Below are 19,003 nucleotides of genomic sequence, written 5' to 3' on the forward strand. Positions count from 1 at the left end.
ACCGTGAGCAAGATGCAACTCCAACTCATACTAAGAATGAAGGGCCCTGAAGTGCTCACTTGCAAAGAAATTATAATTTAAGAAAATTAAGAACATGAAAGAGTTACATTTATATACATCTAAATATTGAACATTAGAGGAACAATAATCTTTTAATATTCTATGAGATTATGTCGCTTAAGTAATAATAACAGCTACCATTTTATTGGGCAATTTTCAATACAGCCATGTTTCAGACATTGTGCCGAGTGTTCTTCATGCATTTTTCCATGCATGCAACCTGTGAGGTAGGTATTCTTATCCCCCTTTTACTGATGAAGAATTAAATGAGCACAAAAATTGAGTTACTTCCTGGAATCACACAACTAGTGAGTAACCCTAGTCTGACTCAGGTCTATACTTTTCATCAACAATATGAAAACTAAAGATATCTCAAGGCTTTAAAATAAGTTTCTGAAAGACTAAGTTGTTGTAGTGAAAACTTTCAGAATGCTACTGAAAAATAAACCATCATTCCACAAATAAACTTAAGTGATCTAAGTAAAAATGAAGCATTGCCTTTAGGTTAATGCTAGAAACAGCTTACTCCTTATCGTTATCTCTAATTCCTTTAAGGAACTGAAATCACTTTGAAGTAAGTTTTGGAAATTCCCACCAGAATTTGGTAAGATGATGATCAAATATTCACCAAACTTCTGCTAGGTACTATGTACTTACTGTTAGGTACCAGGATACAGAGATCAATAAGAAACAGCTCTCGCTCTAAAAATATTCAGTGGTACTGGTGGGGACATGGGTGCGGTGCCAGACCACACATAATACACATTGTGGAAGGTATAATACCGAGTGAGGTGCAAGGTATTATGGAAGAGTGAGGAAGGGTCCCTACTCTAGCTGTGGGTGGTATGGAAGTTTACTGGAAGAGATGCACAGAGCTGGCCACCTGAAGGGGCTGGGCTGCTCATTCCAGGCAGAGAGCAGAGCCTGGGCACAGCGTAGACGAGCACGGAGTGGGAGGCAGAGAGTAGGCACTGGAAAGACTGGAGAAGTGGGCAGGGCCCAGATCATGAAGAAATTTAAACCAGCAAAAGGTTTTAAGTAGGCAAATGACATGCTCAAAACGGTCCTATAACTAAACCCACGAGAGCAGTGTGGTGCATGGACTTGGAGCCACACAGCCATAGGTTCAAGTCCTGGGGTAGGGCTTAGTGTTGTGTGAACTTTGGCAAGACATGGTACATTTCTTCTTTTTTAAAGTGACCAAAAAAAAAAAAATATATATATATATATACACACACACACATATATATACACACACACACATACTTATGGTGTACAATGTGATGTTATGAAATATGAATACACTGTGGAATGACTAAATCAAGCTAATTAACATATGCATCACCTCACACATTTATTTGTGGTAAGAACAAAGACAGGAAACCTTCTAAGCCTCAGTCTCAGCTGGAAAATGGGAAGTAAATGAGGTAATGAATGTAAAGCACTGGAATACAGTAAGTATTCAAGAAATGGTGGCTCTTATTATTATTATTATTGCTATAAGCCTAGAAGTTCAGGAAGATACATGGGAATCCAGATGAGACATACTGAGGTCCCAAGTAGGGATGAAGATACAAGACAACCTGAAAGACATTCAGGAAATTGAATTGACAAAACTTGATGACTGCCTGGCTACAGGAATGCCGGTGAGAGAGGAGGAGACACCATCGACAAGCTCTCGTCTAGGATGAATGACTGAATGGCTGGTGGCTGGCAGCAGCCCTGACAGACAGAATAAGGAGGCAGAATGAGTCTGGGAGAGTGGGTCATGCTGAGGAGGTGCCTGTGTGAACCCAGGAGCAGACGTCCAGGAAATCAGTGGACAAGGCTGGAGTCTGGGATGCAGGTGTGGCTTGGAATTGGAAAAGTATGCATATCTCATGCCATGCGAAGAGATCACCCACAGAGGGTATGTTCAGTCAGAAGGGCAATGAGCTAAGACAGAACTCCAGAAACACTCACGATTAAGGGACAAGGAAAGAAATAAAAGCACCGAAAGAAAGAAAAGGACCACAGAGGACAAGGTATTCCAGGAGGGCTCAGTACAACAAAGGCTGAAGGAGCAGGATCTCCAGGAGGGAGTCATCAGCAGTGCCCCATGTAGCTAAGTCCAGGAACTTCCAACAGTGTCCTCAGAATCCAGTAGAAATTGTTGCTGACTTTAGACCAGAGGGTGATTTTTTGTAGAACAAGGGGAACAGACACCCAACTGCAGGGTTCAGGTATTGATGGGCATGAGAAGTAGAAAGACCCTACCATAAATCTGGGAAAAGGGACGGAGAACAGTTATATAGTAGTATAAGGGAAATACAGGGTCAATGGTCAGGTTAAAAGATTTTTAAGACAGAGCACTCTGAGCATTTTGTGCACTGAGAAGGAAAAGGCAGATAGCACAGGGTGATGAGGCAGGAGTGAGAGAGCACAGACAGAACAAGGTCCTTGAGGATGTAGAAGGATCCTGCCGCTGGGCTCTGGGGATGCAGAGCTTAATTAAACAGAATCTGCCCGCTAGGAGTTCAGAGTCTGAGGGGGAAGCAAACCTGCCACCAACCCTCTGAGCAGCGTGTGATGTGCACACCAGTCCTCAGGATGCACTATACCAGAGGAACTCAGGGGATGCCCATCTGACTGTGGGTTTCCTGGACCTAAGTCTGAGCCCATTCACCTCTCTACTCCCACTGCTCAACACCATCTGGTATGCACACGTGCTAGGCATTCGATAATTTTCTTAGTGTGAATGAAAAAATATACTTGTCAGAAACTTTATTTCCAGGGGTAGAGAAATTTTATAAAGACATATAAGGGTATATTTTAAGACAGACAAAGGGATTTAGGGTATTAAAATAAAATTAACATTAACTAAAAATCACAGTACACATGCTTGGTGCTGTATCCTGAATGTCTGTGTCCCTCCAAAATTCCTATGTTGAAACCTAATGCCCAGCGCAAAAGTATTCAGTGGTGGGGTATTCAGGAGGCTATTAGGTCACAAGGGATCTCATGAATGGGGTTAGTGCCCTTATAAAAGGCCCAAGGGAGCTCACTTGCCCCTTCCACCATGCAAGGACACAGTAAGAAGCTACTGTCTATGAGGAACAGGCCCTCGCTAAACAGGGAATCTGTCAGCACCACCTTGATCTTGGAATTCCCAGCCCCCAGAACTGTGAAAAATAAATTTTTGTTATTTATAAGCTACCCAATTTATGGTATTTTGTTACAGCAGCCAGAACCGGCTAAGATACTTGGAAAAGATGCACCTGAGAGCTTTATACAGAGACAGCTGAAGGTTAAGAGAGTTGAGGAAGAATGAGGCAGAGTTCAGTCATGTGGAGAAGGCCTGAGAGGTTCCAGAACTCTCTATGGCCAAATATATCCCCCAATCTGCTAGGTTGTGCTTAAGATTTATTTAACCACTTATGAAAGGATAAAATTTTTCATTTCAAAATTATAAAGGACTAAAAAGGAAATGTGTGTCAGACTGCACAAAAGTTAAAACCCATTAATCATAAAACGAAATCAGGCAGGTGTCAGACTGACCTGTCTTCCAAATGAGCCTCCCCATTTACCAGCTGTACGAGCTGGGCCAGGTCACTAGTCTTCTCTGGGAAAGCAGACCACAGGACAGATGAGCCCCCAAGCTGCTTTCAAATCTACCATTCAAAGGTTCTAAAGCAGCATTTCTTAGCCTTTTGGGAATCACAGACTCCTCAGAGAATCTAATTGAAGCTATGAATTCTCTCCCTACCCGCCCCTCCAAATAAACACAGAAACATACATATAAAATTTTGCACATCATTTGAAGGGGTCCCTGGACTCTCTACCCATAATCCCAGGTAAGAAGTGAGAAACCAGCAGAGGTGCAATTCTTTTAAATCTTTTTTTTTATTTTTTAAACAGAGACTCACTCTGCTGCCCAGGCTAAAATGCAATGATGTGATCATGGCTCACTGAAGCCTCAACCTCCTGGGCTCAAGCCATCCTCCCACCTCAGCCTCCTGAGTAGCTGGGACACAGGCATGCACCACCACACCTGGCTCGTTTTTTATTTTTTGTAGAGATGGGGGTCTCCCTGTGTTGCCCAGGCTGGTCTCGAACTCCTGGCCTCAAGTGATCCTCCTGCCTCAGCCTCCAAAGGTGCTGGTATTACAGGCATGAGCCACCACACCTGGCCCAAGGTGCAATTCTTTATAACAAGGTTCTTAGCCAGGCGTGGTGACTCATGCCTGTAATCCCAGCACTTTGGGAGGCCAAGGTGGGTGGATCACTTGAGGCCAGGAGTTTGAGACCAGGCTGGCCAACATGGTAAAACCCCATCTCTACTAAAAATACAAAAATTAGCCAGGCATGGTGTCGCACACCTGTAATCCCAGCTACTCAGGAGGCTGAGCTATGATCGCATCAATGCACTCTAGCCTGGGACCCTGTCCCTAAAACAACAAAAAAAGAAGGTAATGGAGCCAGATATCACAGTGACCTCTGCTAGATCCACAGTAGACAGTTTGGTATTCTCTACCTGTGTGCCTATCTGAACTGTAAGTTTCCCTGAATATAGCAACTACCCATTTAGTTATGGATTAAATTGATGGGGCCATAACGGTGTAGATTTGCAGTTCTCAAATTTTTAGACCTTCAGTGCTTCTGAATAAGTATCAACTCAAATCCTCCCTTTGGCAGACATACCTGGAGTGCACAGCAATCACTATGGGCTTGCTCTGTGGGATCTATCAACTTTCCAAGATTGGTTTTTATTCAATTAGAAAGGTCTAGCCACTCCAAACTAGACGTTATGCCTCTATTCCACAGCAAAATTTGATGACTCGCCCTTCCCCACAAAAAGAAAAAGAAAACATATTGTATCCGCTTTTAGTAGAAATCCCCTACATTTGTAAAACTCTTTATACTTAGTACTTTTCTAATCCCTCTCACATACACATAATATTCACCTGGGAGGTAGGCAATACTCCCATTTGAAAGATAAGGAGAGAGAATGATACCATTTAAGTGATCATAGAGAGGGCTTTTCAACACAGCCCAGCACCAGAACTCCAGCCACATTTTTATAAACATGCTAATGTTTCTATTACCCTTGCACTGAGAAGGTGGGAGACACCTTTTTTAAATTAACAGAACAAAATAGCTGTGACCTTTAATAAAGTGTTCAGTCATAACATCTAAATAGTACCTATGATTTCAGAAACTGAAAACCACTCTAATTTCAGCAATTTCATATATGATGACTAAATCATTTTGTTTTTTCAATATTTAATAGAAATCAATCAAGCCTATCATCTATGACTTTTTAAACAAGCAGAATTCACTGTACATAGTAGGCAGGAAAATCCATACTTACCTATAGCACAATGTAAAATCTAAAAGAAAAAAAGGGGAAAAAAGAGAATTAGTAAGAATCAAGATATTAAATTTTTATTTCATATAAACTAATGTTTCAGTAAGAATAGAGCAGCGTCTGCCAGCAGCATTAAATATGAAAAATGAACATTCCATTTTTAAACTTGGCTACAGGCTATTTAACAAAATGTAAATTCTTGCTCAGTTTTGTTTGTTTGTTCATTTTTAGTTTGTGTATCTTTGAAGGATTTTCTTAGGAAGATTTACTCTTTCCCCCAGTGGTTTATCAGACATCAAGGGCTCTTTTATAATGCACAAACTTGTAAGAGCAATAAGTGTACAGCATCTCCACGTCCTATAGGCTGTAGAACAGAACTACCACGGACTCCAGAACACGGGCTGAGAAGGGCCTTTGTTGGCTCTTCTTGTCTGGCAGGCCCTTCAATACAGACATTCATTCTACTAAGTTCCACCCTCAGTCCCCATCTTGCCTCATTCAATGATCTCACTGCAGAGGTGCTCCCTGGTCCAATACAACCCTGTCTCCTGGGGATCTGGGCCTACATCCCAAGCTGCCTCTGGACAGCTCCATCTGGGAGTCACAGCAGCGGCTCAAACACAGCCTCAGTGGGAAGCACACGCTTTCCTTCCATTCCGCCCGTTATGCCTCTTGATAACCAGCCTCCCAGTCTTTGGGGTTCAACAGTCCTTCCTTCCCCTCATCCTCAAGTACAACCAGTTTCTAAGTCCTGCTAGTGATTCTGGGGTCTGTCTTCCCCATTTTTATTTCCAGTGCCTTGAGTGAGACTGCCATCTCCACTCCATCTCAATGGCCATCCAACTGGCAAATTAAGTCCTTCTAAATCCCCTTCCAACCTGTCCTTTATATAGCAGTGATTTAACTCTGGTGGTGGTGGCAAAAAAGTAATTTGAAGCCATTTATAAGATTGATTTAATGACCAAAGCTTTTCTAGATGATATAACCTAACAGCTATTGTAGGGCATTTCAGAATTTTTACATTTCTCTAGCAGTCTTTATATTGTTTGATCCTAACAATTACCTGGCAGATAGGCAGGACAGAAAATCTCTACTCGCAGACAAGAAAACCAAGGCTCAGAGAAGCCACACAACTTGCCCAGGGCAGTAAATGATGGTCAGGACCAAGAACTTAGGTTTTATTTCTATTCTATCATATTATTTCATTGTGCATTAGTAATGAGAGATCTACAGAGTCAGAACTTGACAAGACTTAGCTTATTTAAAACATGCCTGAGCCTGATAAGGCTCTGTGCTCAAAAACTATTATTTCACTCAATTTGTGGGGAGGGAAGTGGGGAGATTGGATTGAAAAACCAAACCAAGCTGCACGATGTTGCTGGTAACTGACAGGAGAACAAAATAATTACCACATTGCAAATCTTACAATCTTTTTCAATAGAAAACACTGTTAAGTACTAAAGTGTAAATATGATAAGCTACACCTCCTGCTGCAAAGTTGAGGAGAACTAAAAGACAGATCTAGATCAAAATGGGGAATGAAAAACATTCTTTGAAACAAGAAGACAGATGACAGTACCTAGACAGAAAACCTGTTCATTTTTTTTGGACACGGGATCTTATTCTATCACCCAGGCAGAGTGCAGTGGTGCAATTGCAGCTCCCTGCAACCTCAACCTCCTTGGACTCAAGCGATCCTTCCACCTCAGCCTCCTGAGTAGCTGGGACTACAGGCAATTGCCACCACGCCTGGCTAATTTTTGTATTTTTTGTATGGACAGGCTTTCGCCATGTTGCCCAGGCTAGTCTTGAACTGCTGGGCTCAAGTGATCCGCCAGCCTTGGCCTCCCAAAGTGCTGGGATTACAGGCATGAGCCACTGCACCCGGCCCAGAAAACCTATTCTATCCATGTATGCAGCAAGACACCCAGACTGGCCAGGCATGGTGGCTCACGCCTATAATCCCAGCACTTTGGGAGGCCCAGGCGGGTGGATGACCTGAGGTCAGGAGTTTGAGACCAGCCTGGCCAACATGGTGAAACCCCATCTCTACTAAAAATACAAAAAATTAGCTGGGCGTAGTGGCGCATGCCTGTAGCCTCGGCTACTGGGAAGGCTGAGGCAGGAGAATCGCTTGAACCCAGGAGACAGAGGTTGCAGTGAGCTGAGATCGCGCCACTGCACTCCAGCGTGGGCAAGAGAGCAACACTCCGTCTCAAAAAAAAAAAAAAAAAAAAGATATCCAGGCTGCTGATTAGCAACAGGACACTGCAGGAGAGGACACACAGCAATGAATGGCTAGCATGTCTTCTTTGCATGACAAAGCAGTAGGTCTCAGTCCTCAGACACACTCTCCCCCTTTTAATCGCACATATTTTATAATGCCTCCTCTACCATTCTGAAAAGAAATTCATAGATAAAATGACCTACCTACACAAAATTTTCAAAAGCAAATACAATGTCCCAATTGATATGCAAAGAAGAAATAAAAAGAATGTAATTTATTTTTCAAAATATGTATTTCAACTTCTAAATGGGGACATAATGATGCAGTCAGATGTACATAGTAAGTTATGATAAATAAGTTTGTTTTTAAAAATAAGAGTAACAGAAACCACTGTAGACAAGCACAGGAAAATAAAAGGGCAGATGTAGAGGTACAGCCTAATACTTGGAAAAAAGAGTATTAATAATAGAAATAAAGAAGTAATCTTATACAAAGTTGGAATAACATGCTAAAGTAAGTAACAGTCAAAGTAGAGAAACTGAAGGAGTACATTACTATTTCAAATCAGCTAGGTCTTATTTATTTATAAAGTGTCAAAATAATCTAAATAATCTCCTAGGTTATGTCATGGCATGGGGTCAGAGGAAAGTATCACAGAAAATCTATACTTCTGCCTTAAAATCCTATCGAGACACACAATCAGTGTACAGTCTGTAAAAAGACCTTGGAAATGTATTCTTTAAATGGTGCAATAAGGAATAGAAGAGGAATTAGATGTAAAAAACTGTAATGCAAGAGGCAATAAAGCCATTGTGTAACAGAGGATACTTTTAGGACAAAACAGAAGATGAGCTATCCCAAAATAAAATTTACATTTCACAACCTAGATTTTATACCATTACATACACACAGGCAATAATATGAAATATTAGTCTATATTAAAGAAATCCAATGAAATCCCTACATATCATGTGTCTCCAATAATTTAATAATTGAAGTCTAAACAGGAATCTCAGAACTGATTTTCAATGATTTTCACTACTGCGCTGAAATCCTTTTCAACTAAATATGCAAACTAGAAATGCTGTTTAATGCTTACAGAATACTGTGCAGAGAGAATAAATGTTCTTAATATTGTACAGAGAGAATGTTCAAAATGTTCAAATATTGTGCAGAGAGAATAAATTACTTAATTATTTTGAGACAATACCTTCATTTCACTTAAGCTTCTCGCTTCATACCAATGATGGTGGTAGGGCAGCATTCTTAAGGCAATCCCCCACAATTACTGTTCCTTGGCTATTCAATCAAACACTAATCTAGGTACTGCAGTGTAGGGATTTTGCAAGTGTAATTAAAGTCTCAAGTCAATTGATTTGAAGATACAGATATTATGTGGGTGGACCGGACTCTACCAGATGAGCCCTTTAAAAGCAATTTCCTCTGGCTGGTGGCAGAAGGGGAAGTCAGAGATATTCAAAGAACAAGAGGGATTCAGCAGGCCACTCTGGCTTTGAAGCTGCAGGGGAATCATGTGCAAGGCCTGGAGAGCAGCCTCTAGGAATGAGGAGTAACCTCCTACTGACAGCTAGCAAGGAAATGAGGACCTCACACCTACAACTAGATTCAGCCAATAACCTGGATGAGCTTGAAAGTGGATTCTTTCCCTGGAGCCTCCAGATAAGAAATCAGACAGCTTGGCTGACAACTTGATTTCAATCTTATGAGACCCCCGAGCAAAGAACCCAGTCAAGCCCAGCTTCTGACTTAGAGAACCGTGAGCTAAACGATGAGCGTTGTTTTCAGCTGCTAGGTTTGTGGTATTTTTGTTTTACAGCAACAAAAGCTAAGACCACAACCTTCTTCTAACTTAATAAGCTTGTTAATTTCTCCTGAAGATTTTTCAGTATTAATATGTGCTATAAAATGGTCCATTTATATTTGTAGAGGGGTTGGCCTGGGGAGATATGCAGAAGCCAAGGAGGATGCAGAACAAATCTTCATGAAGTTGGACTGTCTCACACATCGTAGGACATCTAGCCAGTAGCATCTCCAGTCATTGTGGCAATTGAAATACCCTCACAATTTTCCAAAATGCACTCTGAAGTGGTGGCACTGCTTTGTTGAGGTCCACTAAGAATCACTGGACAAGAATAAGCACACCTCATCAAAAAAAAATTTAGATGACTTGCCATTTTCAAAATCTCCCTTGAAAATACATGCTGGGCCAGGCACAGTGGCTCATGCCTGTAATCTTAACACTTTGGGAGGCCAAAGCAGGAGGATCACTTGAGGTCAGGAGTTCAAGACCAGCCTGTGCAACATAGCGAGACCCCCATCTCTACAAAAAATTTTAAAAACTAGCTGGGCCTGGTGGCATGTGCCTGTAGTCCTAGCTACTTGGAAGGCTGAGGCAGGAGGATCACTTGAGCCCAAGAGGTTGAGGCTGCAATGAGCTACAATCATGCCACTGCACTCCATCTTGGGCAACAGAGCAAGACCCTGTCTCAAAAAAACAAAAAGAAAATATGAACCATAAACTCCTGTCTCCTCTTGTGTCCCTTCCATTTCCACTGGCAATAAACTGATTTTAGTTTTAAAATTTAACCTCAATGTAAAAATGCCATTTGCACAATAAATTACTTGGAAACATCTTTTCAAAGTTTCTAAAATTTGAACTAGGGGAATTATTTTTGTAGGTTACCAACAATTCTGTTCAATTTCATTTTTAATCCAAGGTAAAACAATAATAACAAAGCCCCCAAAAGTTTAACAAGTCTCAAAGAGAATAGAAACCCAAGCAGCTTTCAAGACCTCAACTGCAGCCCATGGACTTAATGTGATTCAGCTATAGTGATTCCCCACCTCTGTCTTTCAATTCAAAATTCCAAATTCTTGGGAGGAAAAAAAAAACCCGACTAGCCCACTTTGGGTCAGTTAAGCATCCCTGGATCAGCCAGCTATGGCCTAAGATGCAGTTAGGGAATAGAGATGTAGCTGCTAAGGGTCCAGCCTTGAAAACCAGACAAATTCCAGAGAGGATACACTGAGCTGGGCAGCTCCACAGACATGTCCACCACACTCGTTTTACGGTGCAGAGGTCCCTAACCAATTTGAGTTACATCTACCAATATTTGATTTGTTTTAGGAATTATCATATTCTACACATATATGATTTCATTCTTGCTTAAAACTTACCAATAATAATAATATATAGTCTTCAAGGATAGACACCAAAATGTTAACAGTGGTTATCTTTAGATTATGACTGCTATGCATTTTCTTCTGCATCTGAGTTTTTTCTACAATGAATATGTAGTACTTATTACTGGGGGAAAACACCTTTCCCCTCTCTTCTGGTTTCTATGAGGATGGATTTCCACCACACAGTACTAGTCTCCTTTAATTACTTTACCTCTGGAAAGGATGACTCATTTGAGCGTAAATTTGGGAAGAACAAATGGGGTGTGTTCAATTCAGCTCCACTCGAGAGGTTTCATAGAGAACCTCAAGTTTTCTGGCTGGGCGCAGTGGCTCACGCCTGTAATCCCAGCACTTTGGGAGGCCGAGGCGGGCAGATCACGAGGTCAGGAGATCGAGACCATCCTGGCTAACACGGTGAAACCCCATTTCTACTGAAAATACAAAAAAAAATTAGCCAGGCGAGGTGGCACACGCCTGTAGTCCCATCTACTTGGGAGGCTGAGGCAGGAGAATGGCGTGAACCCAGGAGGCGGAGCTTGCAGTGAGCTGAGATCGCGCCCATTGCACTCCAGCCTGGGTGACAGAGAGAGACTCCATCTCAAAAAAAAAAAAAAAAAAAAAGGGAGAACCTCAAGTTTTCATGGTTTCTTCTAAGACAGCCCATCTGCTGCTGCTGCTCAGGACAGGATGTGTGGTGAGCCTAACTGTGGAGTTCAGTTAGCAAACCCATTTGACTCGCACACTAAAGCATGTCCTCATTTTCAGGATCCTTATGTAACTCCTTTGAGTTATTGCTCAATGTTCAGAACATAAACAAGCAAAAGGGTGTTGGTTATTCATTGGGCTCCCTCAGACTCCAAACATGTTTTCAAAATCCTTTTACATCCAATTTTTAAGGAGGAAATAGGTAAAAAGATTCCTCAATTACCATTATTTTTCCTTTCACTTATTTCACCTTTCTTGCTATTTCTACCCCTATAATTTACTATTTCATTATTTGCTTAATTTTCATGTTTTGATAGTGAAATGTTGAAGTCTCACAGAACTTAAAAGTGGGGAAAAATGTAAGGTCATCTAATCCAGTGTATTCACTGCACATAATGAATTGAGGGCAAGAGAGGTTAAGATCAAGGTCACAGGGCTAATTAATGGCAAAACCAAGTCTTCATACCCAAATTTCTTGTCTCTAGTGTTTTTACATATACTGTGACACCTCTTAAGAACAATTCTATTTTTTAACTTCTATAGCATTTCTGCCAGCTTTTTTCATATTTTGTTTCTCTGTTCAGATAATCATTCATTCATCATATGATTGCACCAACACGTGTCTCCCATGTCCTTGCTACTGACAAACTGTGAACTAAGGTTCTCTTCAGCTTCTGCTCTTTATCTTATGCTGTAACTGGGTAGTCCTGCTTTTCTTGACACTTGGTCATGGCAAGCTGGTTTGTCCCTTAGTAAACTTAAAGTCAGTCTCGTAAACAACAGATTGTTAGACTTTAGTTTTTAACCAGTAACCATCATTTCATCTTTTTATCTTGATAAATCAGTCCATTTGCATAAACATAAAAAATGATGCATTTTTACTATACTCCATTATGCTATAGGTTTATTATTATTCGCCTGCCATTAAAAAAATTAACAGGATTTGTAGATGTAAAACTATTTCTCTTTAAATTGAAAAATAAACTAAGCTGCCTATTGTCTTCCTTTTTCAAAAAAACTTTAAAATCTTATTTTCCTCATTCATCTTGCTTTCAATTACATATAATATAGAATTTTATTTTTAAAAATTATATGTTTCATGTAAGTGATATACAAATACATACTAAAGTATATTAAAAGTGATAATCTTTTTTCTATTATTATTAAAGTTTTAGGGTACATGTGCACAATGTGCAGGTTTGTTACATATGTATACATGTGCCATGTTGGTGTGCTGCACCCATTAACTCGTCATTTAGCATTAGGCGAATCTCCTAATGCTATCCCACCCCCTCCCCCCACCCCACAACAGTCCCTGGAGTGTGATGTTCCCCTTCCTGTGTCCATGTGTTCTCATTGTTCAATTCCCACCTGTGAGTGAGAACATGCGGTGTTTGGTTTTTTGTCCCTGCGATAGTTTACTGAGAATGATGATTTCCAGTTTCATCCATGTCCCTACAAAGGACATGAACTCATCATTTTTTATGGCTGCATAATATTCCATGGTGTATATGTGACACATTTTCTTAATCCAGTCTATCGTTGTTGGACATTTGGGTTGGTTCCAAGTCTTTGCTATTGTGAATAGTGCCGCAATAAACATACGTGTGCATGTGTCTTTATAGCAGCATGATTTATAGTCCTTTGAGTATATACCCAGTAATGGGATGGCTGGGTCAAATGGTATTTCTAGTTCTAGATCCCTGAGGAATCTCCACACTGACTTCCACAATGGTTGAACTAGTCTACAGTCCCACCAACAGTGTAAAAGTGTTCCTATTTCTCCACATCCTCTCCAGCACCTGTTGTTTCCTGACTTTTTAATGATGGCCATTCTAACTGGTATGAGATGGTATCTCATTGTGGTTTTGATTTGTATTTCTCTGATGGCCAGTGATGATGAGCATTTTTTCATGTGTTTTTTGGCTGCATAAATGTCTTCTTTTGAGAAGTGTCTGTTCATGTCCTTCGCCCACTTTTTGATGGGGTTGTTTGTTTTTTTCTTGTAAATTTGTTTGAGTTCATTGTAGATGCTGGATATTAGCCCTTTGTCAGATGAGTAGGTTGCAAAAATTTTCTCCCACTTTGTAGGTTGCCTGTTCACTCTGATGGTAGTTTCTTTTGCTGTGCAGAAGCTCTTTAGTTTAATTAGATCCCATTAATCAATTTTGGCTTTTGTTGCCATTGCTTTTGGTGTTTTAGACATGAAGTCCTTGCCTATGCCTATGTCCTGAATGGTAATGCCTAGGTTTTCTTCTAGGGTTTTTATGGTTTTAGGTCTAACATGTAAGTCTTTAATCCATCTTGAATTAATTTTTGTATAAGGTGTAAGGAAGGGATCCAGTTTCAGCTTTCTACATATGGCTAGCCAGTTTTCCCAGCACCATTTATTAAATAGGGAATCCTCTCCCCATTGCCTGCTTTTGTCAGGTTTGTCAAAGATCAGATAGTTGTAGATATGCGGCATTATTTCTGAGGCCTCTGTTCTGTTCCATTGATCTATATCTCTGTTGTGGTACCAGTACCATGCTGTTTTGGTTACTGTAGCCTTGTAGTATAGTTTGAAGTCAGGTAGCGTGATGCCTCCAGCTTTGTTCTTTTGGCTTAGGATTGACTTGGCGATGTGGGCTCTTTTTTGGTTCCATATGAACTTTAAAGTAGTTTTTTCTAATTCTGTGAAGAAAGTCATTGGTAGCTTGATGGGGATGGCATTGAATCTATAAATTACCCTGGGCAGTATGGCCATTTTCATGATATAAATTCTTCCAACCCTTGAGCATGGAATGTTCTTCCATTTGTTTGTATCCTCTTTTATTTCATTGAGCAGTGGTTTGTAGTTCTCCTTGAAGAGGTCCTTCACATCCCTTGTAAGTTGGATTCCTAGGTATTTTATTCTCTTTGAAGCAATTGTGAATGGTAGTTCACTCATGATTTGGCTGTTTGTCTCTTATTGGTGTATAAGAATGCTTGTGATTTTTGTACATTCATTTTGTATCCTGAGACTTTGCTGAAGTTGCTTATCAGCTTAAGGAGACTTTGGGCTGAGACAATGGGGTTTTCTAGATATACAATCATGTCATCTGCAAACAGGGACAATTTGACTTCTTCTTTTCCTAATTGAATACCTTTATTTCCTTCTCCTGCCTGATTGCCCTGGCCAGAACTTCCAACACTATGTTGAATAGAAGTGGTGAGAGAGGGCATCCCTGTCTTGTGCCAGTTTTCAAAGGGAATGCTTCCAGTTTTTGCCCATTCAGTATGATATTGGCTGTGGGTTTGTCATAGATAGCTCTTATTATTTTGAGATACGTCCCATCAATACCTAATTTATTGAGAGTTTTTAGCATGAAGCATTGTTGAATTTTGTCAAAGGCCTTTTCTGCATCTATTGAAATAATCATGTGGTTTTTGTCTTTGGTTCTGTTTATATGCTGGATACATTTATTGATTTGCATACGTTGAACCACCCTTGCATCCCAGGGATGAAGCCCATAAAAGTGGTAATCTTTTACTCCCCGCTTGCCCCAAAATACCATGCCCCTCCAGAGGTAAGCTGTAATTAACAGTTTGATATATACTCTTCATACCTTTTTCAGTATCTGCAATTGTGCTTTTATTCCCTATTGATTTTCCTAATCTGAAAACGTCAGCATATAACTATTCTCATTATTATCAATTTAAAACTTTATAAACTCTGCAGTGATACAAAATTTACATTGTTATGTTTGTCCTCCTTCCCACTTCATTCTAGCCTGGTAAAATCTGAAATATCTTATGGGATTCCACATGATCACACTGCATTCTGTACCGTGGTCTAAAGGCCTATGCTGTGCGGCCACTAGCCATATGTGCCTATTTAAACTTAAAGAGTAAAGAATTTTCATTTTTTTTTTTTTTTGGAAAACAGGGTCTTGCTCTGTCCCCTAGACAGGAGTGCAGTGGAGTGACTATAACTTACTTCAGCCTGAAACTCCTGGGCTCAAGCGATTCTCCTGCCTTAGCCTCCCGAGTAGCTAGGACTAATGTGTGCCATTGTATCTGGCTAATTTTTTAAATTTTTTGCAGAGGCGAGGTCTTGCTATATTGCCCAAGCTGGTCTTGAACTCCTGGCCTGAAGCGATCCTCCCACCTTGGCCTTTCAAAGTGCTGGGATTACAGGTGTCAGCCACCGCTCCTGACCAAAAGTAAGTAAAATTTAAAACTCAGTTTCTCAGACCCACTAGCCACATTTTAAGTGACTAGTGGCTACTGTTTTGGACAACGTTCCAACGTTATCACTGCAGAAAGTCCTACTGGACAGTGCTAGTCTGAAAACTTGGTTAATTTTATTTATTTATATAACAGTTACTCTTTGATAACAGCTAACTACTCAGATTAAACTTAAATACTCTTTGGTAAGGTGCTTTAAAAGTTCCATTAGTTTTTCTAAGTGTTTTCAAATGTTTCCAACTGTAGGAAACTGCATGATCTGTTATCCAGGAATCTAATATTTCCTACTACACGGGGATTGTTTCTTCTTTCAACTTTAAGGTCCCAAGTTGTTTTTAACTATTACATTTTAAAATCTGCTCTTTTATGCTGGAAATTGTTTAAGTACTCAGGAAAGGAAGAAATTTTTTTGTTGTGGAACACCATAAACTCTCACTAACCATAGTGAGGTGGCCTTTCAGTTCAGCAAAGTTTTCTGTAACTTTTCTCCCTGATTATTTATAAGCTGTATATTCCAACCTTTTCTACTTCTTCTGGTAGTCTTACTTTTTGAAAGCTTATACACCCTCATCAGGTTTTCTAGATACATTGGTTCTATACATATTGTTTTTCTGTTATGTTTTGTAACGTTTCTTTTACATGGTGAACTTTGAAAATTTCCCTATGACTTCTGTTCTGCAATTGATTTTATATGAGAATGTGAGTGGAAACTCCCGCCTTTTTTGAATCTTCAGTATCACCTATTTCTTGCACTGTGGCTCCTTCCTGCCCTATATTGCCACCACTGATATTTTTAGTTTTTTTTTTTTTAATTTCAGCACATTCCCTTCTACAGATGTTAGCTATTGCACCTCTTTGAATACCACATCAATTTGCTTCTATTTGCTTGAGTCACCAAGCAGTGAGGCCTGTGTGGGTGGGTTCCTGTTTCCTTACGGCTCCCTCTTCCCTTCTAATGTTGTGACACTTATTAATTTTAATCAAGTTAGAGTTTTCCTCTGGTTTTCACACTGTTTGAGAAGCTGGTTTTTCTGGGATTTGTTGTCATTCCTATTTGTGTTAGATATCTCCACTATGACTTGCTCTTGCTAGCTTTTCAAAAGCCTCTTTTAGAGATGTGTTTCCTCAAAATGGGTCCAGAATAAAAGGAGCCTAACATATGCATGTAGCTTGCATTTCAGAAGTTCCTTTTTGAGACTATTACTGGGAAATCAGAATGTTTCCACCAGAAGGGAAAATATAACAGACAATGGTTATGTCCTCAAACCAGTTCACAAAAGCAGTCTGAAGCGCAATACCTCCATGGCAAAAACCAGTTAGTGTTTGAGCCATAAAGAAAGAAAAACTGGCAGGGAGATTAAGAAGGGATCTTTCTTCTTAAGGATACTGCAAGTTCCTAAGACTTTGCTATATTTTATAGAAATATCCAAAATCAGTTTCCTATTCATTAAAGGATCTGAAGAGCATTGTGAAGTGAGGTCTGCAGAGTGAGACCAGAACACACAGATGGGGCTGAGAAAGTGGTGGTGGGGTTAGAAGACTAACAAAAGCTGTCTGCTGTCTCCCACCACTTCTCCGGACCCTGCCCTAGGTCAATTCTAGGATACGATCAGAAATAAGATTGGGTTGTTTATTGATTTTTGTAGATAAGGTGTTTTAAGTAGAAGAAAGATCCGGAAGAGAATGGGAAGAAAAGGGAATTCCTGTGGTCCATCAGACAGTCCCAGATGCACAATGGTGCATATGTTGAAGATAGCCTGTATCAATCTCAACAGCTAACCTCTTTGCAGAGCAATCTTTAATCCATTTGAAATCTCACTGTCAATCACAAAGGCATATCCAATCATGAGTATTTGTAAGTGTCTTTGGCTGGGCGTGGTGGCTCACGCCTGTAATCCCAGCACTTTTGGAGGCCGAGGCGCGCGGATCATAAGGTCAGGAGATCGAGACCATCCTGGCTAACACGGTGAAACCCCGTCTCTACTAAAAATACAAAAAAAAATTAGCCAGGCGTGGTGGTGGGCACCTGTAGTCCCAGCTACTCGGGAGGCTGAGGCAGGAGAATGGCATGAACCCGGGAGGCGGAGCTTGCAGTGAGCAGAGATCGTGCCACTGCACTCCAGCCTGGGCGACAGAGCAAGACTCTGTCTCAAAAAAAAAAGAAAAAAAAAAAGAAAGTGTCTTTGCTATAATTACAGTCTTATGTTAACCAAAGATATTTAGAAATCCAAATTCTCTCAGACATAATTTTAAACTGCCAAAACTGCATCAATCCACTAATTTTTAACCTAACTATACTGGACAAATATGCAAAGATAACATCTGCCTTATCAATGAATATCATGGACTCGAACAAATGAATAAAGTAGAAAACACCCACAGCTCATTACAGGAGAACTCATTTTTTAAAAACTGACATATAATTCACATGCCACAAAATTCACAATTTTAAACTGTACAGTCTAGTGGTTTTTAATATGTTCACAGAGTTGTGCACCCACCACCACTATTTCAAGAACAATATCATCACTTTAAAAAGAAATCCTGTACCATTAGCAGTCACTCCCCACTCTCTCTCCCCACAGCCCCTAACAATTCCTCTACTTTCTGTTGCTATGGATTTGCCTATTCTGGATATTTCTTATAAATGAAATCATACTATCTGTGACTTTTTGTATCTGCCTCCTTTCACATGCATTTTTTCAGGATTTATCCAGGCATATCATATATCAGTAATTCATTTGCTTTTATTAATTTTATGAATGTTTATATCCATAGACCACATTTTATCCAGGAGTAGCATTTTATTTATAGATACTTTTTTTTTGGAAATGGGGTCTTGCTCTGCCACCCAGGCTGAAGTGCAGTGGCACGATCATGGCTCACTGTAGCCTTGAACTCATGGGCACAAGTGATCCTCCCGCCTCAGTCTCCTGATTAGCTGGGACTACAGGCACGTGCTACCATGCCTGGCTAATTTTTTAATTTTTTGTAGAGATGGGGTCTCGCTATGTTTCCCAGGATGGTCTTGAATTTCTGGCCTCAAGCAATCCCCCCATGTCAGCCTCCTAAAGTGCTGGGATTACAGGTGTGAGCCACGGTACTCAGCCAGGCTTCCTTTTGTACCTCACTACTACATGCTCCTTTGTATTTGCTTGGTAAATGTTTTTATGTCTTTTAAAAAGCAAAGTGTTATTATTTTCCTAAGAAGATGTGAAATTGGAGAACAAGGAATTTCGATTTCCTTTTTA

General features: G+C 40.3%; 1 protein-coding gene across 2 annotated transcripts in view; it reads right to left on the reverse strand.

Moving 5' to 3' along the window:
- Positions 1-19,003, reverse strand: part of HACD2 (3-hydroxyacyl-CoA dehydratase 2) — a 104,685-nt gene that overhangs the window by 79,180 nt on the left and 6,502 nt on the right. For both annotated transcript variants that reach the window (XM_055258974.2, XM_055258973.2), the window contains one exon: positions 5,411-5,429. In XM_055258974.2, coding sequence (XP_055114949.1) covers positions 5,411-5,429 — 19 coding nt within the window. The remainder of the gene's footprint in view (positions 1-5,410; positions 5,430-19,003) is intronic.

Source organism: Symphalangus syndactylus, chromosome 21 (genome assembly GCF_028878055.3).
Source record: "Symphalangus syndactylus isolate Jambi chromosome 21, NHGRI_mSymSyn1-v2.1_pri, whole genome shotgun sequence".
Lineage (NCBI taxonomy): Eukaryota > Metazoa > Chordata > Mammalia > Primates > Hylobatidae > Symphalangus > Symphalangus syndactylus.